This window comes from Coffea arabica, chromosome 6e (assembly GCF_036785885.1).
Source record: "Coffea arabica cultivar ET-39 chromosome 6e, Coffea Arabica ET-39 HiFi, whole genome shotgun sequence".
In the NCBI taxonomy this organism is placed as follows: Eukaryota; Viridiplantae; Streptophyta; class Magnoliopsida; order Gentianales; family Rubiaceae; genus Coffea; species Coffea arabica.
This window is the reverse complement of record NC_092321.1, coordinates 3,543,670-3,568,670: the sequence shown is the minus strand read 5'-3', so window position 1 is coordinate 3,568,670 and position 25,001 is coordinate 3,543,670. Positions and strand designations below refer to the sequence as shown.

At 37.4% G+C, this 25,001-nt stretch overlaps 4 protein-coding genes and 1 long non-coding RNA gene across 6 annotated transcripts; 2 read left to right on the top strand and 3 right to left on the bottom strand.

The window, feature by feature from the left end:
• Positions 1–1,096: 1,096 nt before the first annotated feature.
• On the bottom strand, positions 1,097–8,313 carry LOC140009332 (uncharacterized). The gene is made up of 2 exons (XR_011816736.1): positions 7,943–8,313; positions 1,097–2,662 (listed from the first exon to the last, which is right to left on the bottom strand). It is a non-coding gene; the product is annotated as an uncharacterized lncRNA (long non-coding RNA).
• Positions 8,314–11,734: 3,421 nt separating this feature from the next.
• On the top strand, positions 11,735–15,472 carry LOC140009331 (uncharacterized). 2 transcript variants are annotated; one of them, XM_072054521.1, is made up of 5 exons: positions 11,735–12,054; positions 13,567–13,657; positions 13,734–13,825; positions 13,947–14,270; positions 14,608–15,472. In XM_072054521.1, exons 2-5 carry the CDS (start codon positions 13,624–13,626, stop codon positions 14,833–14,835), a joined length of 678 nt encoding a protein of 225 aa, XP_071910622.1. In that variant the 5' UTR covers positions 11,735–12,054; positions 13,567–13,623; the 3' UTR covers positions 14,836–15,472. The 2 variants fall into 2 exon arrangements, with proteins under 2 accessions (XP_071910622.1, XP_071910623.1); XM_072054522.1 differs by having other exon boundaries at positions 11,737–12,054; positions 13,950–14,270.
• A 2,359-nt stretch (positions 15,473–17,831) lies between these two features.
• Positions 17,832–19,549, top strand: LOC140009618 (uncharacterized). The gene is made up of 3 exons (XM_072055701.1): positions 17,832–18,365; positions 18,484–18,712; positions 19,101–19,549. Exons 1-3 carry the CDS (start codon positions 17,832–17,834, stop codon positions 19,547–19,549), a joined length of 1,212 nt encoding a protein of 403 aa, XP_071911802.1.
• A 423-nt stretch (positions 19,550–19,972) lies between these two features.
• On the bottom strand, positions 19,973–21,794 carry LOC140009329 (UDP-glycosyltransferase 73C4-like). The gene has a single exon (XM_072054519.1). It carries the CDS (start codon positions 21,791–21,793, stop codon positions 20,198–20,200), a length of 1,596 nt encoding a protein of 531 aa, XP_071910620.1. The 5' UTR covers position 21,794; the 3' UTR covers positions 19,973–20,197.
• Positions 21,795–22,806: 1,012 nt separating this feature from the next.
• On the bottom strand, positions 22,807–24,786 carry LOC140009330 (UDP-glycosyltransferase 73C4-like). Its single transcript, XM_072054520.1, has one exon. It carries the CDS (start codon positions 24,426–24,428, stop codon positions 22,944–22,946), a length of 1,485 nt encoding a protein of 494 aa, XP_071910621.1. The 5' UTR covers positions 24,429–24,786; the 3' UTR covers positions 22,807–22,943.
• Between the last annotated feature and the right edge of the window lie 215 nt (positions 24,787–25,001).

The following is a 25,001-nucleotide window of genomic DNA, read 5'->3' as shown; positions in this document are numbered from 1 at the left end:
TTTTCTTTTTTTTCATTTTTTTCCTCCTTTTTTTTTTACTATTCTCTCTTTTTTTTCTCTCATTCCCCCTTTCTTTTCTTTTTCTCTTTTTTTTTCTTTTCTTTATTCCCCCTTTTTTCTTTTCTCTTTTTTTTTTTCAAGTTGGCTGCTGAAGTATGTATTCCTTTTGAGCAAATGGCCGATCCTCCACTTTACAATGTAGCATCATTGCTCCATTTTTATTCGTGATTAATCTCCAAATTTGCAAGTTTTGAATTGCACTTTTTCCTCGATCTCAACCATAAACACCTGCATAAGGGGAATTTTTCAAAGCACTTGAATTTTTCAATTTTTTACCTTTTTTGTTTATTTTTTTTTTGAGCAATGAAGTAACAATTAAAATTCATGCAAAGTATTGACTTATCAAGATTTTAAAAAATATATACTTGATCTTGGACATACCCTACAAATGTATTATAAAACTTTTGCCTCAATTTGAACTTATTTGGTGAAGTCTCACAAATATATTACAAAAAATTTACCCCAATTTGGGCTTATTTTAGTTGCAAAATAATCACATACAATGTGAATAGAAACTACATTTTTCAAATGAAAAAATTAAATGTCATATCCAAACTCATGTAGAAGATTTCATGATAACTCCCTCAAAATAAGACCAAATTGTAAAAGATCTCTTCCTCATTTTGGGATCGGTGTTGAGGGAAAAGGATCACTTTTCTTATGAGCTCATCTTTTAGGACCAATCAAATGGATATTATTCAGGATTTTGAGATGGCCCAGGGGAATGGTATGTCAGGGTTTTTTTTTTTTTTTTTTTTTTTTTTTCAAATTGTATCTAGCACATTCAATATCACATCTTGGTGAAAGCAAATAGTTTATCACTCTTATTTCTTGAGAAAATTCAGTCAACATATAAGCTGTATAGGCTTGTATATATATGGATAGAAACGATAGTTAAACATATGAAAACAGGTTATGGCCTCATGATCATGAGTGGTTGGTAGATTCCTTAGAGACAAAATTTTCACTTCAAATTGTCATGAAAGATAAGTCAGCAATGGACTTTATGAGCTTGTAATGTAGTTTAACAACGATAGCTAAAAAAAAAAAAAAAAAAAAAAAAAAAAAAAAAAACTTGCAAGGACAATGCACTTAAGATCGCCTTCTTTCCCAAAAATTGCCCCAATTTTGTATTTAAAATCCGGGACCCCCTTTTGACTCCCTTTTTCTTATCAATCCTCTTTTTTCTTCAACAATCACTAAGGGGAATGCAGCATTAGATGTCTTCGCATTTTTCTTTTTTTCTTTCATCATTTTTCATTTTTTTCACAATTTTCTTTTCTCTCTCTCTCTTTTTTTTTTTTACCAATACTGATATCCCAATGTCAATGATAAAATTGAAAACTCCCTAATTTGGAGTATATATGGCCCCTCTTTCTTTGCGATATTGAATACCAAAATATCAATGGTAGAGTCAAAATCTCCCAACTTGTAATTTTTTCTTCTTCTTCTTTTTTTTTTTTCACTCGTTTTCTTTATTTGATGTCCCTTTCAAAAATTTTGAGCATCTTTGCCATTTTTTCAATTCTCAAATCTCCTTCCCCAGTGTGGGGGTGCGATCATAAGTGCTTTTGAAACGAACCACCAATTTAGGCTCAAACGAGGATGCAAAGGATGGATAGTGTGTAGATAGTAGAAACGATAGCCAAAGTATCATTCTTATTTTTCATGACAACCAAAGTAAAGAATAGCCCGTTAAGAAAATCCATTTCCTTTTGACGTGTAAAATTATGATCACTAAGGCTATTATTTGAAACAAAATTGTGCTTGCGATGGTTCAAAAAGGAGACTGAATGATAAAAACTGTATGGATAGAGAAATGAAAGCCTAGAGCATCATCCCAAATTCCCAAAATAAGAAGTAATGTGCATTTTTGCTTTCACTCAGATGTGTATTGAATCTGATTAGACACCCAGGACATTTTCACGGTAAAAAAATTGTCTCACTTTGAAGCTAGTCAACCAATGCGACTGATCTTGGAGGTTCAATAGAAGTGGACAAAAAAATGAAAATGAAAAGTGTTGGGGTTGATCTTTTACGACAAGCTATCAAATTTGAATGACCCCCTTTTATTTCCGACTATCCTCATTGAATAGTTTAGGCCACATATCTAGTGTATGCAAAGAATTTTGGGAATTGGACATACACTCATGAATTTCGAACAAGAGGTCGAAAAAATTCAATTTAGCCTTATTTCTTAAAATCTATCATGAAATTTCCCAATGAGCAAATAAAGAATGAATATATACAAAACAATAGCTGTCTAAATAAAAACTTTATTATTCAAATGTTTGAAAATTTTTTCTCAAATATAATACATGTGAGAAAATAAAAATCTCTAAAGAATACACTTTCAAATATATACACACTTTCTCTTTCTATCTTTTGAGACAAAATGTATTAGAAACAATGAATCAAGAGATTTTTGAGATGCTTTACACTAGCATTTTCAAATGGATTTTTCATTTATTTTTTTTAATTTTTTTTTCACATTGTAGGATCTGCCCAAGAATCAAGTAACACTTGTAATTTTTCAAAATTTATTAGACCCAAAAATATTATCAGATGTAGGAAAAAATATTTTTTTACCTTGTTAAAACAACTTTTATAAATGCAGGGGAGGGGAAAAAAATAAAAGCAAAATACCCAGAGTCAGTAAGCAAAATTGCAAAATCGATATGCATGTCCTATGGGTGAGCCCTTTTATGCCAAGGGTTGGTCTAGTATGGAAAATGCAATCCTTAGGGGTAGGCATCATACAATACCTGATGGATCCGATCGACTTATTGAGATTCGAATAAAAGACAATTTTGAAAAAATTGAATAATTGGAGTGACAAGAGACAATTTGTCCTAACAAAATGAGGACAAAGTCCGAATGGGTTGAATGCTTTGATTGACATATAAAGTGATATTAAAAATCAATTTAGTGTGAAAAGCTTATTTTTGAAAGAATTGAAATGTCTCGACTAGTTTATTCGGTAAACCATAGATCAAAACTTTTTTTTTTTTTAAAAAAGGAATAAACGGGCCAAATGGATCGAATGAAATTGATTATTAGTTCAAAAATTGATTAGATTATCCTAAAAGCGAATAAAACTGATCAAATGAATTGGATGAAATTGAAAATTTATTTAAAAAAAATTGACTTAATTATCCTAAAAAAAAAATAATGGATTGGATGGAATTGACGGTTTATTCAAAATTGACTGAATTATCCTAAAAGTAAATGAACGGATCAAATGGATTGAATGAAATTGAGGATTTATTCAAAAATTGGTTGGATTGTCCTAAAAAATGAATAAACTGGTAAAATTGATTGGATGAAACTGACGATTTATTCAAAATTGACTGAATTATCCTAAAATCGAATGAACAGATCAAATGCATTGAATGAAATTGAGGATTTATTCAAAAATTGGCTGGATCACCCTAAAAAGGGGTAAATTGATCAAATGAATTGAATGAAATTAATGATTTATTTCAAAATGAAATTGAATGAAAATGAAATTAAAAAAATGAGCAAAATTGTATGGATCGAATGATCTATAAAAAATCGATTCAATCATCTTAGATGTAAAAATGGAATGAATGAAATTGATGATTTATCAAAATCGATGGAATTGTCAGCTCATTGATAGTTTCAAAAAATTCATTGTGATTCATTAGTCTATGAGCCTTCGAAAATCAAGATTCGACCTTAACATACTTATCATCTCAACAATGAGGAATTTGTGAATTTCTTCAACTTAATGTCCGTTACACAAGGAATTTTTACCAATTTTGATAAAATGGCCAAAAAGTGATTATTAAAGGCTCATATTCTAATGCGTAAAAACTGTTCCATCATTCTCAATGCCGTCACACGGAAGGGATCGAATCCTACCTTACCTTGTGCACTACCCCTTTGGATGGTACAAAAAATATAAACGTGTAAGTCTCATTGGATTACATATCCGAGACACAAAGCGGCTTATTCCTAACGCGGGATCCCCTATGCGGCATTCCCTCTAAAGTTAATGTATGATGCCAGTTTATTAAAGCGATTAAATATGCAATGAAATAATTGACATATGATCTAAAAGTACCCCATTTAAATGCCGGGGTAAGCCTAAAATGAAATGTATTCATGCTGCAAATGCGAAACATTGAATTTAAACGTGTCACATCAAATAGGGTAGGCTCCTAGAGAGTACCATGCCAGGACTCTTATTTTCTAGGACTTATGAATGCAATGAAGACACAAAAACCAAGAAAAGTTAGTTTAGACAGATAAATACACATAACACATTGTAGCAACGAAATCAACACAAGGAAATAAAGCAATAAAAAGAGGAAAGGGATTGGACCCCTCCCCTCGTGAATAGTGTCCCTAATAGGGTAAGGTCGACTCTACCCTAGGCAAGCTAAAATGGATGCATGAGGTTAGGGTTCACTAATGCATCTAGACTCGATAGGTTTTAGGTCCCCGAGCCTTCAGACTTGGAAACCAAGGGTCATCACTCCCAAGGTTCCTTGTCGGTGGCTCGAGCGATTCCCCAGACGTTGCTACGCACACGTCGTGTTACGGCTACCCGTCTGGGCGAATCTAAAAAGAATTCTCAACCTTCGACTAAAAACTAATAGGTCATCAACCTAAAGTTTAAAGCGGAAGATCGAGTGACCCCTCGGATCATGCTACGCACACGTCGTGATACGATCACATGTCCAAGTGGGTCGCCTAAAATCCTAATAGGGTGGAGTGGCGTGACAAGCCACTAAAAGAAAAATAAATAAGGAATAAAAAATAAAACGTATGCACGTATGCCAGTGCTCATTTTGGAGGGGAGGGATCGAGAACCAATGCGAAGCTCTAGGGTAAAATTCCCCACCCCCAAATGCAAAGCGCGATACATATAAGTAAATAAATAAAAGTAAATAAATAAATCATTCATCACATATACGAGGAACGATAAACGAATACGAGGGTGAAATGCAAAATATCCTAAAAGAGAAAAATGCAACCTAAAACATCCAAATATGATAAATATAAGGGTTAAAAAGAGAAAAGACGACTAAACCAAGTGCTTGGACTCTCTTACGTCCCCAGTGGAGTCGCCAAGTTGTCGCGCCCCATTTTTTCGCGATGGAAAAGAAAGTGTTTATAAAAAGGATGTGATTTATTAATAATAAATGAAAAAGGACCTAGAATGGGACTTAAAGGAATGCGACAATTTGGGTCCAAAATTTAGTCTAAAAGGGTTTTTAAGAAAAAATAGGAGTCGCCACTTGGTATGGAGTTTTGGTGTACCAAGTCACCCAAAAAAATAAAGTAAAACAAAATGAAACCCTTTTTGACAACTCCAGGTCTTTGAAAACAAGAGAAAATGGATTCGGGAGTCACGGTTGAAGAAAGGGAAGGCAAAGGTTCGATTAACTCAAACCTAAGGCACCCTTTCAACCTAGTCTAAGCTAGTTGCGAGGTTTAGTCAAAATTTTCCTAATCTAACCTTTAATTTTATCACATTTTGGAGGTTTTCTACATGGATGCAAATCTTAAATTTATAAAAATACCGAAAGGAACAAAATGTTCATTCAAGGATTTAATTGAACCAATCGCATTAATTGCGAAGGCCAAAATGATTCCTTGAAAGTGTCACGAGTATGCAAATGATGAAATAAAAATAAAAAAAGAAATTAAATTATATACATATATATATGTGATCAAAGAAAAAGAGAATGCAACATAAAGGGTACGGGAGACAAAAACTCGTGACTTAGTTTTCTTATACAAGGATTAATGGGGTATTTGAACTAAAAAGTTATAATCACCCATTTCCCATGTTTGAAAAATAATTATCCTAACATGAACAAGCAAATGAACTAGCTTAAATGAGATGCAATTCTAAATGACATGATTAGTACCTATAGAGGGTAAGGGATAATATAATAGGAAATATCATGCAAATGAGAAAAGATCCTAAAAATGAAAATATGCATGAAAATGTAGTGAATAGCACACAAAGATGAATCTAGCGCAAGATAACCTAAAGGGTCTAGCGTTGGACTAACCCATTTCTAAAAATCCTTACTAGCGTTGGACTAGCAAGTAAGCGGAGGGAGAAACCACAACTAGCGTTGGACTAGTGTGGTGACGCCATGCATTGGCAATTCATAGTGAAGCAAATAAAGTATAAATTAAAACAAATAAACACATAAGAGCACGTAACACATAACACGTAAGCATAATATCTAGATGCCAAAATCCTAAGAAAAGCGGATAAAACACATAACACATAAGCCACATAAACACGCAACCTATCTATTACATCGGGGAGCGCCTAACTACAATCTAGGAGGGAAAAATATAATAAAACAAATCAAATTATCTTATCTATTACATTTTTGAGGTATTTAAATGCCTCTCGAATCATTAAAAAAAATTAACTAAAACATATATAAGAAAATTTGAATGAATATTTAAATCAAATAAATAAAGCATATAAAAATATATAAACACATAGGAACACATAGGAGCACATAAGAGCACGTAATTGACATTGAAATAATAAAATAGGAGTACCTCCCGTTTGAAGTGGTGACTAAGTGGAGTCAAATTATCCTATTTATACTCACAATGAACAAAAGAATCATGGCACCAATTTAATTGAAAAAATAATAATAATAAAAGTACTAAATTCACACTAATATGTCAAACGTAAATAAATTTAAGAATATTTAAAAATTACAAGTTAAACATACTCAAAAGTAACATAATTAGCTATTAAAAAAAAGAAGCAATCATAATAAAGAGAGTCAAAATTCACTAGGGACTGAATTGCAAAAAATTGAAAACTTTTGGGGGACAAAAATTATATTTTCCAAAGTTCAGGGGTCAAAATTAAATGAAAGATAAAATTCAGGGACCAAAATGCAATTAATATAAGGACCTACATGAAAGAAATTTAAAATGTTCTGGGCTGCAGTGAAACTACTCAAAAGATCAGGGGCCAAAGTGAAAAATCGTAATCAGATCTTCTTAAGAAAATAGGCCACTGGGCCATTATTTTATTTCTTTGGGCCGGACACTACCTAAGCCCAACCGAAAGTCCAAACTAAAACACACAGGCCAGCCCGTCTTTTATCACTCAAACCCGACCAAAAGATATGGGCTCCAGTCTCTTAGCCCAACAGAAACCCAAGAGAAAAATAAACCAAAACCCATTTCCAAAACCCAACCAAAACTAACTCTTGGCCCATCAGAAAAATAAACATCAGCCCAATTTCCTTTTTCTTTTCTTTCCTTCTTTTCTTTCTTCTTCCTCACCGTTTCTTTATCTCCTTCTTCGGCCAGCTGAAGCTTACTTCAGTTGGCGGCCATGGTGGCCGCAGGTGGCGCCACCGCCTCCGGCGGCGGTCGCCGGCGGCTTCTCCGGTCGCCAAAATTTCTCAAAATGCACCTCCCCACTCCATTTTTCGCGTAGGTTCCATTTCCGGAGTTAATTTTTACAAAAGATAATCCGAAGGTGGCCGAAAGCAAAAAGTCAGTCCAGTTTTTTTATTTTTTAAAACACTATATCTTTCACCAAAAATCACAAAAATTATACCATAACACTCCTTGCAACTTCTACAATACAACTATAATCTTAATTTGACAAGAAAACAACATAAAATGGCCAAAATAAAGCAAAACAGCCCCTAAAATTCTTTTTGGCATTTTTTCAAACTATTAACATGCATTCACAATAAACCTTTCCTTTTCCTAAATCCGGTTCATGCCATTTCCAATTTTTGAACAATCCAACAACAACAATGCAAAGCAGCAAAAACAGGAGAAAATAGGCAATTAAATATGAATTTAATGTGAAAAACAAAACGGAAAAAAAAAAAAAGAAAAAAAATACCTCTAGGATATTGCAGTCACTTGATTGAGCTTTGTGGTGGAATTCCTAAATTCCAATGGTCTGACCGCTAGTTCCCTTTCTTCTTTTATGGCTTTGTCTGTTGGGAGCAAAGAAAGGTCCGAGAGATGTATTGGCTTGGAGTGTTTTTGTTGAGAGCAAAAGAAAAGGCCGAGAGAGTGTCCCTTCTTTTTTTTTTTCTTCCTTCTGCCGTTTTTTTTTCCAGAGAGAGCCGAGAGAGTCAGGAGATGTATCTTTTTTTTGAGCCAAAAGTGGAGTTTGAGTGTTAAATCCACCAAAATGATTTTCTCCATCTCATGAAAAGAAAGGTGCCTGGAGATTTTGAGTGCAAAAATGGATCAATAGTGCATTTGGTGAAAGAGCAATAATTAGGAGAAGATTTTTGATTTTCTTGATTTTCTCTCTTCTTTTTTTTATTTTATTTATTTTATTTATTATTATTTTTTTTAAAACAAACCTGCAAAAAATGAGAAAAATACACATTAAAATATAAGAAAGTAAATAACACATCAAATAGAAAAATCTTGAGAAAATATTAAAATTTGATAAAAATTTGGTGTCTACACATACTAGACTTGTTTTCCATGAACTTTCACCGTGGTTTAGACCCTATTTGCATGCCGGATTAAGTAGCTTAAGCTACTCACTTGGCCTCTTAATGAACCTATACTTTAGTGGGGAACGAATCCAATTATTAATGTTTTCACTCGTTGACCTAGGTTTGGGCAACGACGGTGATCGTAACTAAGACGTTTGACGTCGATTATTACTTTTGCTTGACAGGTGAGTGTTCCACTACCTGCTACTTGTCATGTGAAATATTTGTGTACTTGAAAGTATTGAATTGTTATTGTTTGAGCCAAACACTGTTTTAATTAAAATTGAGGCGAGTGTGTACTTTATCGCACTCGACCTTCCTTGTTTTTTTTCTTTTCACTGAGGCTCTACTTACTGAATGAATTAACATGAAATGAGATATTGCTATACATGACTGTGCTTAAGTTGCGTGGATGACATTCCACCAACTACTGTTACTGTTTGGGTACCCAACCTCATAGGTGAGTCGGTTGTATCGAGCCAGCAAGGGCTTGGTCAAGAAGGCCGATAAACCTTGAGGACTGTTTACTGTTCACTGGAAATTGAATCTTGCTTGGAGGTCCCTGGTGAAATATAGCCGTTGTGTTTGTTTGTTGTGTTGTCCAGCACCACCAGTGATAAAATCCTCGGCTTGATACTGTTTCATTGGAATCCTTGAGCATTGGAAACTCGGATTCTTAGTATATTCGAGTATTACCAAACTACTGTTTATGGAGTGCGGGCCCGGTGGGGGGTTGTTTGGTGGACGGAGACTGGTGAAAGTGGTGTTCTACGGACCTATATACTGTTACAAGTGTTGACGGAGTGTCAACAGGAGGCAATTATGATCAAGCTCAAGTGGACCTTTGGCTTTTGAAAGCCACCCGTATCCTTGAATTGAACTGCGATTAAACTGTTATTTTACTGTACGGTGTTTAGTTGGCTATTTTGTGATTTTATGTGGCTATGTGTTTACTTGTTTTACCTGGAACCTCACTGGGTTTTAACTCACCCCATTCCCTTTGTTTTCCTTAACAGATCGGGAAGGGATTTGATCGAGGGCTTTCTTAGCTTTATTTTGCCGTTCTTGCGTTTTGAGGTTGTAACTTTCGTTTAAGCAGACTTGTAAGTTTAAATTCTTAAGGATGATTTATATTATGTAATTTTGAGTGAAGCGTGGTAAGTTGACATGCGATGATATATGTACTAAGTTGAATTGTTGGATTAGTGATTATGTTTGAGTTAGGGTTTCAATCCCCTGCATTGTCAAATGTTACATTCGTTTCATTGATGATATTAGTACTTTGAACGACTGAGTCCTGGCGAGAGTTGGGCAGGCAGTCCGCTGATACCCTAGGGTTTGCCCTAGGGAGAGGTGGGGCTGTCACAATGGGAAGTTGTAGGTGCAGGCCAACTGGATTTGTTCAAAGCTCTGGTCACTAAGTTTTTTCCTATAAAATGTTCACATGAACATTGGTGACGTGTTGTACAGTTGTTTCCTTTTGTAACCATGATTTACTATCTGGGCAACTGATATTTTTGGGACCGTTTTCCATTTGAAGATGTGATTTTCATTTTTGTTGAGCAATATTTTATATTTTGGCATATATTTGCCTCTGTATGTATTGAATTGTTCCAGATTTTTTATCCAACTAAGGCTGACAACATTTAAAGCAGGGATTTGTGTCACTCTAGGCTTGATAGGTGCTTTTATGTACCAATGGTTCTAATTCTGTACCATAAAATATGTGTTTTATTTAGTTCATTTCACAAAAGATGCTGTTTCTAGTGCAGAGGTTATCTAATTTTTTTTTAGTATCACTGATTTGGGACAATAAAGAAAATGTTGTGGCATCCAATTTGATAGAAGAGACTCTCGGCCCTTAATGATTTTTTAAAAAAAGAAGATAAAAAGCCAATTCATTAGTATCATTAATAATTCCATTTAAGAATTCATGGTGTAATATGAATACATATTTTAAAAAATGATAATATGATTATAATGGATAGAAATTAAAATTAACTTGTAATGAAATAAATGTTTTGAGAGTAGAAAAATATTTGCAACATATTAACAAACATATCAAAAAATATTTTCATTGACAAACCAAACACCGGAAAATTATGAAAAAAGAAATTTGGAAAATATTTTCACTTAATAACCAAACACTGAAAAATTATGGGAAAGGAAGTGATTTTTCAGGAAAATGACAACCACACATACCCTTAAAGTAAATGTTTTTCCGGGCCTACCTGGCTGGATACACTTGTTTTGCGTGTCTTGGAGTATCTACTTAACAAGAGGGACAAAACTTCCAAGATCACGCCAATGAAGATTGATATATATACATATGTAAAGGCAAAAGGTTTAAATACTATCGGCGCAACCGACAGGAGAAGCTACCTTTGTCAAACCCAACTAATTTATTGTCTCATACGTATTGGATAAAGTTTACACTCATAACTCTTTTTTGTTTTTTAATCCTCCAGCACTTATTCATATTTTTCCTACTTCTAATTGTCAAACATAAGATTTGAACTTGAACTTGATACTAAGGAAAAATTTAAAAGTCCGCTCCTAACTATTAGGCTAATCCCAATAGTTTTTTACACATGTAGCTTGTGGAGTAGTGCATTCTCAATATATATATATATATATATATATGTGAAAAAAATGAAATTTTGGTCTTTAAAACTTGGCACAAGAGCTATTCTAGTTCTCAAAGTTTAGACCAAAGCAAACCTGCTCCATAATGTTTCTAGTTTGAAGCACATTTAGGATCGGTTGAATGATTTTTTTTGTTCAATTTTTATCAGGATAAAGTGACATTTGTGAGAAATTTTGGTCGTACATTTTCTTTTAAAAGAGGAGAGAGATAAAGATATTAGGCTAAGATCAAACTTTAGAGACCAAAATCGCTCCTGTGTCAAACTTTGGTAGTCAAAGCTGTTTCGTGTTCCAGCTGTTCATTCCTAAAATATTATACGTAAAAAGTTGATACAAATAGTAGTGAGTGCGTTTGGATTGCTCTAATCTGAATAAATTACTGATAATGCGCCTTAGGATGTTTGGACAGGTTAAATAATGTTGCAAATGTACTCATACCTGATTTTTTTTCCAAGTCTTGCCACGTAAGCATTTTTTTACTACTTTACCTCAATTTACCAAATGGATGAACGGCTGAAGATTACTTCCCGTTGTTTTTGTCCGTTTGTGTATGCACGTTGTCCCACCACTTTACTCTTTCTGAATCAACCACCCGACATGCTGAGCATTTACAACACTGAATTGAAGTCCAGCCCTCTCCACCAAATATCCATAGCCATCGAACGCATGCGCATCTGAAGTACCTTTCGCAGCCGTCGGCAAGCGCATGGTAGAGGATGAAGAGTTGATTTCTTCAATTCAAGGCAAAGCACTGATCAGTATGCAAATCTTGAGCCTTCATCGGTGGATGATTTGCTAATTCAGCGAACGAAAAAAAGGTTTTGGCAGACAAATTCCAGCAAAATCCAAGGTATTTCCTCAATCCTTCACTTTTATTTTCTGCGCGGGTGAAGAAGCCTTCCTTTTCTATAGTGAGTGCGTTTGGTGACCTTATTTTAGCGGGTCTGGGAAATTACTCTTCGAAACTGATCAGTGTGCACCGACCCAGATTTGCAATGGGAGACGTGTTGTTATGGCCTGATGTTCTGATGATTTATAGACCCAAAAACCTTTTTTTAGATCCAAACAGTGGCGGATCTATTTATGCAGTGTAGTTGTATTAATTTGGTCATTTATGACCCGTTAATTGTTGATGCCTTAAAAATTCTGGATGCTTTTTGAATTGTTTAAGTTGTTTGAATGTGGATCCTGGTACTAGAGTTTGAAAGATTTCTCTGAAGTTCATCAGTTAGCAACAAAAATAATTGGTGCATAACAAAAGATCTGGTATTCATAATTGTTATGCAAAGCAATTAACCAACAATTACATATCAACGGATTTCACATTGTAGTGCATTATTTCGTGTTTCCACAAGGAAAGAAAAATAAACCGAAGTAAGGCATATCCGTACTTATTTTTGTGTTTTGGCTGCCAGATAAACAAATTAGTTGAATCAACTGGATAGAATCTTATCCCATATTTTGTGGATAAAACTAATAATTTATTTCAGTACCATTGGCTGTTGCAGTAGTAGTTCCCCATGTTAGAATGTCTGCTTTAGAACAGTTACCTGTTAAGTGGCATATGATGGTATTAGGATTTTGATTGGCAGTGGTATATGTTACACATCAATGGGAGTGCCTGCAGTTTATTATGCTCAGTTTTTTCCTAACAGAATGGAGAGGCTAGATAGTAAATTCTATCTAGAATTGTGGCGGATTTTTTTTTTATTTTTTTGTATACTGCTACACCGTTTTTTATCTCCAAACGGCTCAAGATTGCTTGGTTGTGTAATAGAGAGTTTATAAATTGCACGCTACTCTATGGTAGCATGGGTGTCCGATTATTTATCTTGTACCATATTTATTTATCCTGTAAATGGATGTGATAGGCATGGGTGAACAAAGAGGTCATCTTTATGATAATGCAGCCAGGGAACGATTATTAACAGAAATTAAGAGACTTGAAAGATTGATATATTAGATCCATAGGAGCTGGAAATGTATATGGGTAATCCATAGGAGCTGGAAATGTATATGTACGCAGATGGAACGGTCATTGAAATGTATATGTCCACTGCAATTTCTTCACAGATATTTGTTCCAGGTCATTGAAGCTAAAATTGCTTAACAGTTAATTGAAATTGAAGAGACACTAAGTTACTGTTTTTGTTGCTTAGAAATGAGACTGTGTAGCATCTGTTAAAATGTATTCATTCATTTCTGCGTACGAAAAATGAAAAAATTGACTTATGAAAATTAATTTCCTTCGCTGTATTCGTTCTTTAGCTTGCACGGATATTTGGTGTTTCCTTTGTTCAAAAGTAGGCTCAGTAGTAAAAGTAAAAAAAATTGACATCTGCTGCACCTTTTTTGGATTTAGGTATTGCAATTTGAGTTGTTATGCGTTCGATTGGCTCAATGCATTGCTCATTCACCAATGACCGCAGCTAAACAAAAAATTGACTCCCATTGTAAGTCCCTCTAACCTTTATAAGTATCATATATTCGTTCATGGTATATAACTGAAATCAATTGTGTAATTTGTAGCCTCTCCTACTAGCTGCACATCCTTTGAGTCTTCCAGGTCATCCATCGCTTCAAATAACTATCAACTGTGTATGGAGAACTACAATCAGCATGTAAACCACTTTTGCCCTTAACACTACTACTATTCTATTTACTAATTTTTGGGGCAGAATTAGTCACATTTACCTGCCATGTTTTAACTTTTAATGGCAAAATTTGTGCTCTTATATGTAGCAGATGAACGAGAAATTGCAGTGGACTTCTACCATGGACTTCAACTTCATCATCACCTATGTTGAGTGGAAGCAAACAAAGAAATGGGACAATCACAAGACAAATGACCAGAATTATGATATGCTTGCCACATGTTTGCGGGAACAATTTGAGATGCAAGTCACCGGAGGCCAATGCCAATCAAGAATGTATAGGTTTAGGAAGAAGTGGAACGTGTTTGCCAATCTTCGTGGTTTGTCATCGAAAACGGAGACTGGGATTGGCTGGGATGAAGAGAATAACTGCTTTACGGCTTCCGACGAGCACTGGGCCCAAATGGAAGCGGTAAGCGACTATGGAAATACCTGCTGCTTATCCTTTCTTTTTGTTTGTCTTTGTGCCCAACTTGCTTGCCAAACTAATAGATATGCAGACTAGTCTTGAGCCGAAGTGTATACCAAAAACACTAAATAATTCAATAGATGATGCCAGTTAATAATCAAACCAGGTTTGCTGCTTTCACCTTCCAGTTTCAGAGTGTGTTGTATCGTTGCGATTTTTTTTTACATAAGCATATTGATTTGAGACAGCTTCTATCATATTACATGGACGTACATTCCTCCCACTTCTCATTAATTTGGCCGTTGGTGGAGAACTAACTTTTTTGTTTTGTATTGTCTAGGTGAACAAAGAGTACAAAGATTTCAAATTGGCTGGAAGTTGCTTCCTATATGATCTGTATACTCCAACAACATTGGGAAAAACTGCAACAGGCAGCTATGCACAATCTGCAAAGCAACCTGTCCCCGAGGGCGAACACCGACGGCCAGTTGTTCAAAAGCCACAAAAGAGCAAAGGAAAGGCTGCAGCCTCAAGTTCAGCTGCCTCTGACTACCAGCAGTACCCTTGAGAGGGAGAGGACGTATACTACATACCTCCGGTACCTGGAGCGTCATCTGGAAAGCGTCCTGCCTCAAGTCTTGGCACTCCCGGAGATCGTGAGGGATCTAGAGGTGCTAAATCAACAAAATCATCTAGTGATAGGGAAAGACTAGATGATGCAATTAGCAAAATCTCTCGCGTCACCACCGCTTCGCATGAATTTAATCAAAGTCGGTATGAAGAGGAAGCAGAATACAGTGTACCGGTAGTTCAAGACATGGTGAAAAATATGCAACTTCCAAAATCGATTAAGCTGAAAGCGACAATGTACTTTGCCGAAAGAAGAAATGCGGGACAAAGATGTGCATTCGTACGCTTTGATGACGCCGAGCGCTATGATTACATTGAACTCATTATGGAGGAGCTTCGCTATGGCAAGCCCCCACAGTGAAGCATCATACCTGTGCAGAACGGCTTCTGTCAATTTTCTTTGTCTGCTTGTGTCAATTTGCTTTGTTAAATTAGACAAATTTCTAGAATGGTGGCTGAACTTTACCTAGCTTCTGTATCGGTTGCTTCTTTATTGTGTGTTCTGGACTTTTCTTCCTAGACTTGTGTCTTGAGATGTGGCATTTGTTAAAAACAATTGAGTGTACTTTCTTGAATGAGTGTATGTTGAGTGTATTTATTTGGTTATTCAAAATGCAGGTGTTAGGGAATTAATGGGTGGCACTGGACTATTCCATCCCTTATTTACAATTGAGTGTACTTATGGAGTGGCTTTAATACTCAGGACAGCTTGTTGAGCAATGAAGAATGGGTGGCATTGAGTAGAAGGCCACCAATTAAGTGTACAGGTTTTTCGGGCACGACAAACGGCCACTTGTTATGTGAAAATGCAGGTGCTTGAGTGAATTGTTCAATTGGTAAAAAGATAGTCACGTGGCTTTATTTTGCTTAGTCTTTATAAAGGGGACATGGAAAGGATTTGTGTAATCCCAATAGTACGGTTGCAAGTGTTAGGAGGGTATTTCAAGGCTACATATCGTACAATTGCACCAAAAGTCCCACACCTTCAATTGGAAAAGCACTAAATATTTTAACTTAAAATGGCAATGTACATTAGTTTGTCTTTTTTCTTAAAGCACTCAAGTGTCGAATCTTTACGAATCTACAAAAGATCTATTTATGTGATGTAGTCACGATAGAGAGTCAGGAATGTCTTTTTTCTTAAAGCACTCAAGTGTCGAATCTTTACGAATCTACAAAAGATCTATTTATGTGATGTAGTCACGATAGAGAGTCAGGAATATATACACATTGGGGAAAAAAAGCCGACAACCTGTACAATTATATTTATGATTACGAACCAACCATTTTTGGTAATGGTATCGAACCTGCCAAAATCCAAATCAACATTGAGCTTCTGCACCATCAATATAAGGAAGCATAATAAGTTGTAAAAGAACACAAAAGATATGGAAGATTTAATACTGGTCTCTCCCCCAATGTTAAAATCGATAAAGTGTCTGATGGTGCACCAGAAAACAAGCAAAACCTCTCTAAAATTGCTACCTGTGTAGTGCTTCAGCTGTCCTTCTGATATCAGCTGACAGGAGAACAGGATTAGCATACTTGGGAAGCGCATAAAATAGTTGCTTTTTCTCTCTCAACCAAGCCTCTGCTTCCACACATTCGTTTAAGACCGAAAAGCACAAAAACAAGAATGGACTTAGAAAATAAAAACCCAACAATTGTGAGGGAGACGCCGATTTACATGATGATAACTACCCACCAGTTGCTTTTCTGAAATATCGATGTGATCAAACGTAGGATCATTTGACATGGCTTGGTTGTCTATAACTACCGATGCAATAAATAAGTTGATCAATCACAGAGCCTCTCTCCATAAATTCCTTGTAACGCTCCTCAATTGGGTCACCTTGCTGCACGGCAAAACATGTCATCGGACTAACATCAACTACAATGCCAAGAAAGACATAACAAGTGATCGGATAAAGCTTTGCCAACCTTCTTGAGTTCCTCAAGCTTTGCTATATAAACACCTTTTGTTTCATCTTCCCCATCTTCATACAACCAATCTTCTGTCTCCTGAAGTTTAGCAGCAAACGGCCAGTTCTTCTTGTCCTTTGTTTCTTCCATAACCATGTTGCTCCAAGCATCAACTGTGTTAGTACATATTTTACTTGAAATCCTATCGAATGTCCGAGGAAATTTTCTTCCATGGTACGTTCTAAAATGCTTAATTCAATATTAAAATTAGACAAAAGAGCCCGAAATTTTAATCCAGACGAAGAAGCTAGAATGGAAGTGGGACCATGTTATGTGTTATTGATTGTTCGCTAAATGGACGGTTATGTGAATGAAAGAATAGCGGATTTGAGAAACGCGAGCTGCTTGTAAAAGACAAAATTAGCATCATATTTGGCATATTCTTTTACCAAACCAGACGATTATAAACTGTAGTATTACTCATTTCACTACCTATGGTGCTGCAGAGCAAGGGCAGCTCAGCAAAAAGTAAAAGCAGCCTGGTGGGAGTGGTCATATCTGGTAAGGCGTGGCATGTGAAAGAATTGTCCAAAGGAATGACACCGACAGCCACAAGTTGGAACATGCATTTCTCTCTGCGACAGGCCTATTCTGTCAACAAGGGCTCGAGTAGAAGAACAATAATGCGCCCGTGCTTTGAAAAGATAGCAGGTCTTTATTGGTCTATATATGTTAACAAGAGCCTGTGTCTAAGCATATCAGATATTACAATCCTCTACGTTGGGGGAAAGCAGCAAGAAGCACTCTGGTGAGAAGACAAAGCTCCCATTCGTCGAACGACATAACAGAACGCCCCGTGAGTAGAAGGTTTAAGTATCGGCTCCCAATTTTTTTTTAAATAAAAGGTTTCTTGTTCAGTTCTTGCTTAACTACGTTATTGTAATATTCGAAGGACGTTTGCCCACTTGGTGTAACTATATACTCGCTTGCTGTGTATTTACTCCAGGGGATATGAATCGCGGCCGGAATAGTAGTTCAAGCAATGACGAAGCATCAGATGATCATCAGGATGCCTTGCTACTTGGACTTGCAGCTGAGTTGATACTTCTACATCCGGAGGCAGAAAGGTATGGAGGTCCGAAACTCAAAATTCCACACCATGATGGCTCACTCACAGGGCGTCAATGGGTTGAGGAGTTGATCAATGGTCACTACAAACGAATTATCGAAAATTGTCGTATTTCGGTTGACAATTTCCTCCTACTTTGTGACATACTAAAGTACAATAATTACGTACCCCAAAACTATCAAAAACGAGTGGAAATCGAGGAGGCACTAGCCATGGCTTTGGTAATGGTAAGTCATAGTGCCCGACAACGAGTTTTGGCAGAGCGTTTCAATAGATCAACGGAGACAATTAACCGCAATGTAAGGGAGGTCCTGCGCGGTCTTTGTATGTTTGCTTCACAAATAATTCGCCCTTTTGACTACGATCAGGTGCATCCAAGGATCGCGAATTCGACAAAGTACTTCCCGTGGTTCAAGGTTAGGCTGTGAATGATCTAAAGCCAAAATGACAAATTTTGGCAGTGATCTTCCATCTCAAAACTCACAACGTATTTGTAAGAGAGAAATTAAAATTTTATCTTCAATAAAAATGCAGGATGCAGTGGGAGCAATTGATGGCACTCACATTCCGGCGTGCCCACCCTCAGGTCACCAAACGGCGTATACAAATCGACATGGATTTCAGTCGCAAAATCTACTGGCAGTATGTGATTTCGATATGCGATTCACGTACATATATGCTGGGTGGGAGGGAAGTGCACACGATGCCCGAGTGTTAGATGATGCTCTGTCACACCCGTCAGACTTCCCAATGGCACCTGAAGGTAACTCTCTTGTATTATATCTGCTGCACCTATTTAAGTAAATGCTACTTTTTGGATGGTGTGTATAAATCATTTACTACACTTTGTCACACATAAGTCCATAAAATAGTGGATTTATTTTTTTGGCTTGTGCTATTAACAACTGCTTACGAATATAGCATTTTTTAAAGACAATTTTAAAACTTTAAAAAATTTCCGGATGTTTCAGTAAGACACTAATTTTTTAAATTATAAATCTTTGTTTGTTCTATTTAAATGAGCTGGATTTTAAACAAGGTATTATATTTTTTAGTGGTACTTTATGGGTCAACAGATAGTACTATAAAGTTTTCATAAAAGGTAAACTGCCATCATAAAACTGACACTTTCCATTTTTTGGTCATTTCAGGTAAATACTACCTTGTAGATGCTGCATATAAGAATGTTCCAGGCTTCTTACCGCCGTATAAGAATGCAGCACGGGCCGGGCCTGAAAAAATTTTATTTAATACGCGCCACTCGGAACTTAGAAATGTCATTGAACGAACCTTTGGAGTTCTGAAGAATAGATTTAAATTTTTGAAGGGACCGGTTCCAAATTTTTATATGTCCACTCAAGTCAATGTTGTTATAGCTTGTTGTGTATTGCACAACTTTCTTCGCTTACACCAACCAGGCGACGCCCACTTTCAACTGGCTGAGGACGGCAATGTTGGATTAGAGCACCAACAGGGTGCTGGTGAGTTACCTCACGTGCACCCATTGAATGCATCCCGAGCTGAGGTTATGGCTTGGAAAGCTAGGCGAGATGCGATTGCAACTGAAATGTATGGGGCGTCGCGTAGGAGAAGGCGTTAGAAAGGCAGGTGACTAATTTGGACCGGCGTAATACTAAATAATGGCTGCACCGGGGCCGATTCAATGCATTTCTACTTTCTGTAAGGGACCAGATGGTTGCCAAGCTTTTATTGAGGGTATAACGAATAAACTTCCATTCCTTCTACTATGGTGTATCAATTAGACTTTCCCTCAAATCGTGATGTACTTTTTTAATGTTCCATGTAATTGCTCTAATAAGATGTGTGTGGTTTGTATTGGATTAATCTGCTTTTATCCAAAATTGAAAGTTTATTTTTAAACAATTTACTTAATGTGCTCCAAAGTGGATGGAATGACTTTTCCATTGCACTTAAATAATTGTTAAGCTATCCAAACACTTCTTTGGAATAAATTCGACAAATAATTGTTAAAGTGTCCAAACACCTATTTGAAATATACTCATGTTATCCAAACGATTATCTTTCACCCATACTTTTCAAAAAGTCAACAGAAAAATATTTGCATAATTATTCCAAATAAGCCACTATCCAAACGCACTCATAGTATCTTCGAAATTATTTTGGTGTGTTTATTAAAAACCTTGAACCGGTTGAAACTTGAAACAATCACCACCGCTCCACCCAACGCAGTGGTGAGTGATGTTTGATTTCACTGGCCGTTCGTCTTCTATTCCATCGGATGCTCTGTGATATCTTGGACCAGCAAATCCAGATTTAGGTGAGAAGAACCCCCTTCCTCTAGTGCCCTCTTTGCCATTTCCCCAAGTTTTCGAGCTCTCTCTCTTCTTTGTTTTCCTTCTTGTTCTTCACTCATCAATTCGTCAATAGCTGTTTTACAGTCTTGCTGCTTCACCTGCACCCCAACCTTTTCCTCCTCTCCGAATCTAACAGGAAATTCTACTCCAACTCTAACCCCGACCCGCAGTATGTTCACAATCAACTTCTCATTGCAGAATTGCTCGCCAAACATGGGCCAAGTTATCAGTGGCACACCAGCAGAAATCCCTTCAAGAGTCGAGTTCCAGCCACAATGTGTAACGAATCCACCAACTGCAGGATGAGAGAGGATTAGTACCTGTGGTGCCCAACCGTGGATTAAAAGACCCCTGTCATTGATTCTTTCTTCGAATTTTTCTTCACAAAGCCATTTCTCAAAGTCACCTGATTTGTACCTCGTAGCCCACACAAACGGTCGTTGCGACGCCTCCAAACCCAGTGCAAGCTCAGTCATCTGCCCAGTTGACAGACGAGATAAGCTTCCAAGGCAAACATAGATTACAGAATTGGTTTCCCTGGATGCAAGCCACTTCAAGCAATTGTGTTGATCCACTGAGGCCTTGTTACCTCTTTCGGCCTTATAATCTAAGTTGTCTGAGTTGCACAGTGAAACAGGACCAATACACCAAACTCTTTTGTTCATAACCTTTCTGAATTCCTCGACGTAATCCATTTCCAACTCCTCAAAAGTGTTCACCACTATCCCATACGCGTTCTTCTCAGCTTCTTTCATCCGCTCATGGAAATAATTTATGCCAGATACACTCGGGTTAGCCAAACCCGGAAGCTGAGCCTTAGTAAGCTCAACTCTGTGCGGCAGGCCAGGGACAACCATATAATCCGAATCAGATTTTACGTTGTTCGGAACCTTGGAAATCATCAACCTACGCGTAACATAGAGCGCGAAGCAACCTGTTCCGTGGAAGACAAGCCTTGGAATCTGAAACCTTTGAGCAACAAGTGTTGTCCACCAAAAACTCAGGTCGGATATGATGCAGCTGGGCCGGGGTTTTAGCTCTGCAAGCAATTCTTCAACTGGTTGTTGTAGCATGTCTGTTGCCACGAAAAACTGTGAGAGTGAGTCCATCGAAGGGATCATATCTAAATTTTCACAACCTTCGGGTAAGCCGGCAGCAACAGATGGGAATTGGAGTGGAACTATTCGAATACAGAGCCCACTGGCAATTGTTTCAATCCTTTTGGCATTGAGGGTTGTGGTGACTATGGTGACAATTTCACCTCGCCTTGCCAACAACCTAGCAATGTCTATCATTGGATTCATGTGGCCTGGGGCCATTAGGGGCAGCAAGACGAAGTGAGTTTGGATATGGGAGGCCATGGCAACAATTGGAGAAGACTCTCTAGAAGTTGCGGTCTGAGGAGTGGGTACTAATATATGCTTGTACAGGTCAATGCAAAATATAAGGCACACTGACTCAAATTTCTGTGGTTTGAAAATGATGGATGCTTGCTGATTCATTAACATCTGACCAAAACTTATGTCATTCTTCCAATACAATATTAAGTATGTTGTGGAAGTTAATTTGTCTCCACTATCAGATTAATGATTCATTGGATTGGTCTGGCAAGCTAGAGTGCCGTTTCCTTTTGTCTCAAATTTGTCCGTCTGCGAATTCTACAAGAATAGGAGACCTTAAATCTAGACTTTCAAGTGCCATCCGGCCAAAAGGTATCTTATCTTTTATTATTGATAACCAAAAAAAGAAAAAAAGTTTTAGAAGTTGATAGACTAGTGCCAGTTCAATTAGTAAATTACTGTCGAACAGCAATTACGAGTATTTTTGTAGCCCAAACTGCGATGAATGAAAATCCTCCGTAAGAATCATGCTGTAGATCGCCATGCTTCCTTCAATTTTGTTTTTGTTCTAATAAAATAAATCTCCTGCACAGTGAAACAATAATATATTCTCATGTAGTCATGCATTCATATTGCAAGCTCCATGATACATTGGATCAGCAGTGTCGAATTAACCCGCTTCCTCCATTGCCCCCTTTGTTATTTAGTACAGCTCTCCCCCTTCTTTCTTTTCTTTCTTGTCCTTCATTCATCAATCTGCGCCTCAATTTCATTTTACTTGACTTGCACCCCTGCCATGTCCTCACCAAAGAAGACGGCAATTTCCATACCAACTATGACTCCAGCAATATCCCTTGTACATTTACAATCCATTTCTCATTGCAATCTTCAAATCTTTCTTCACAAGGCTTTTTGCTCCTGACTCCCCTGCTTTGTAGCTTACGGAGTCATGACCTGAATGAAGGGGCAGCTGAGATCCCTCCAGACCCTTGCAACTTCAATCATTTGCATAGAAGCAAGACGACGTAAAGCTTTTTGATAAGGGAGGTCACAGAAACTAGCCAAGTTGATACTTGATAGTACTTCTCCAATAGTACTAAACCTAAGAGACAACACCGCATGGGCAGAATTGATTATTAATGCTGTAGAAAACCTATTCTTTTTGTTCAACGCCAAAAGCATTGATCAGGCAAAGTGACTCTTTTAACATTTATATATATTGAAAAAAAAGGATCAACTAAAAAGACAGCTCATAAGATATGCTCTTGATGGTATAAGGAGAAAAAACCACGATTACATGCATGTTAAATACGTAATTCTAAGAATCATCTGTAATGCTCTTAGTGTGAACTTTCTCCATGATGTCTTTGATTAGCTGTTCAATGTTGAGGTGTGAGGAACCACCTTCATCTGCTGCCTTCCTTGCCATCTTTTTCAGTTCTGCGGCTCGCTTTCTTCTCATCTGCCCTTCCTCCCCTTGATCCATCAACGCTTCAATAGCAGTCTTTGTGTTATCTCTTGTCACCTGCACTCCCACGTCTTCTTCATGTCCTATGTAAACAGGAGACTCCACTCCAGCCTTGACTCCAGTTTTCAGTACATATAATACTAGCTTCTCATTGACGAACTGCTCAGCGAACAGTGGCCATGTGATCATTGGCGCACCTGAGCTTATCCCTTCTATAGTTGAGTTCCACCCGCAATGTGTTAAGAACCCTCCGATTGATGGGTGAGACAGGATGAGAACTTGTGGCGCCCAACCATGGATTAAAAGCCCTATACCCTTGGTCCTTTCTTCAAACTTTTCTTCAACAAGCCATTTCCGAAATTCATCGGATGCGTCTCTAGTGACCCAGACAAAAGGTCGACCTGATGATTCTAGGCCTAGTCCAAGTTCAATCAATTGTGAAGTTGCCAACCGGGTAATGCTTCCCAAACAGGCATAGATTACGGACTCTGGCTCCCATGTGTCTAGCCATTTCATGCACTGGTGTTCATTAATGGAAGCCTTGTTTCCTCTTTCAGCTTTATCCAAATTCTCTTTGTTGCACAGGGAAACAGGGCCAATGCACCAGACACCTTTACCTTTCGCCTTTTTATACTGTCTAACATAATCAAGCTCCAACTCTTCAAAGGTATTGACCACAACTCCATATGCTTCCTTTTCTGTTTCTCTTATTTGTTCCTGAATTTCTGCCCATTCTGGGATGATTGGTTTGACAAGGCCTACAACCTGAGCTTTGGTCAGTTCGATGTGGTCAGGCAAATCAGGCACCGTGAAGTACTCTGCATCAGAAGTTACGTTGTCAAGATCCTCGGAATTTGTCAAATTGTGCGAGCAGAGGAGGGAGAAGCAGCAAAACCCATGGAAAACAAGCCTTGGAACCTGAAACTTCCGTGCAACTTGACTTGTCCATGGATGGCACATATCAGAAAGTATGCAACTCGGGGACGGTTTCAGCTCACTAAGCCATTGTTCAACTGATGGTCGTAGCATTCTGGCAGCCGCAAAGAAATTGATACCGGACTCTATGGAAGGGAGCATATCAAAACACTCGCATCCGTCTGGTAGCCCTGCTTCTGCGGATGGAAAATCAAGTTTGATGACGCGGATTTGCAGTCCGGCATCTACTTCTCGTGCAACTATTGATTCAAATCTCTTGGCATTTACAGGTGTAGTGAAAATGGTTATGATAACTCCACGCCTTGCCAACAATCTGGCAATATCTATCACAGGGAGCAAGTGACCTTGGGCCATGAAAGGAATCAATATGAAATGTGGAGGCTGCACTTGAAAGGCCATAGCAGCAACTAGTTTGAGAGCTGAAACTCAGGAGGAGACTGGTTTGCCTCAAGGCCTAAACTTTACGGGTTTATATATAGATACTGTAGCTAAAATCTTCTGGACATGATCAATTCATCGTGGAGCATCCGTCATTGGCTGCTGATGTAAGACCCTGCACAAGCATACCAATATCCGTTCTGCAGTTCCGTGGTTTGCTGAATGAACTAAATTTCTGTGCATGGATACTCTTTAGCTGTCCTTATATACATTAAGGAAATTGGCATGTTCTCTTATGATTAAACGAATGGTGAAGCAAAAACCTGTGCAGTTCCAATCTTCTCCGAAGACCATGCAACTTGGCTCTGTGGGAGCCATAAGATGGAGACAGCGTAAAATTATAGTTCTTGCGGCCCAGTAAATTTCTTTGATTACAATGGGAAGTAACGTTCCATAATTGCGTTGGAAGGTTTCATTTGCGTGTGATTCACGGCCATAGTGGTCAAATAGGAGTGAATTGTATTCAACTTGGGCTTCTCAATCTCATATACTAAAAATCTAACGACAAATTAATTAATGAATTCTGAAAGACCT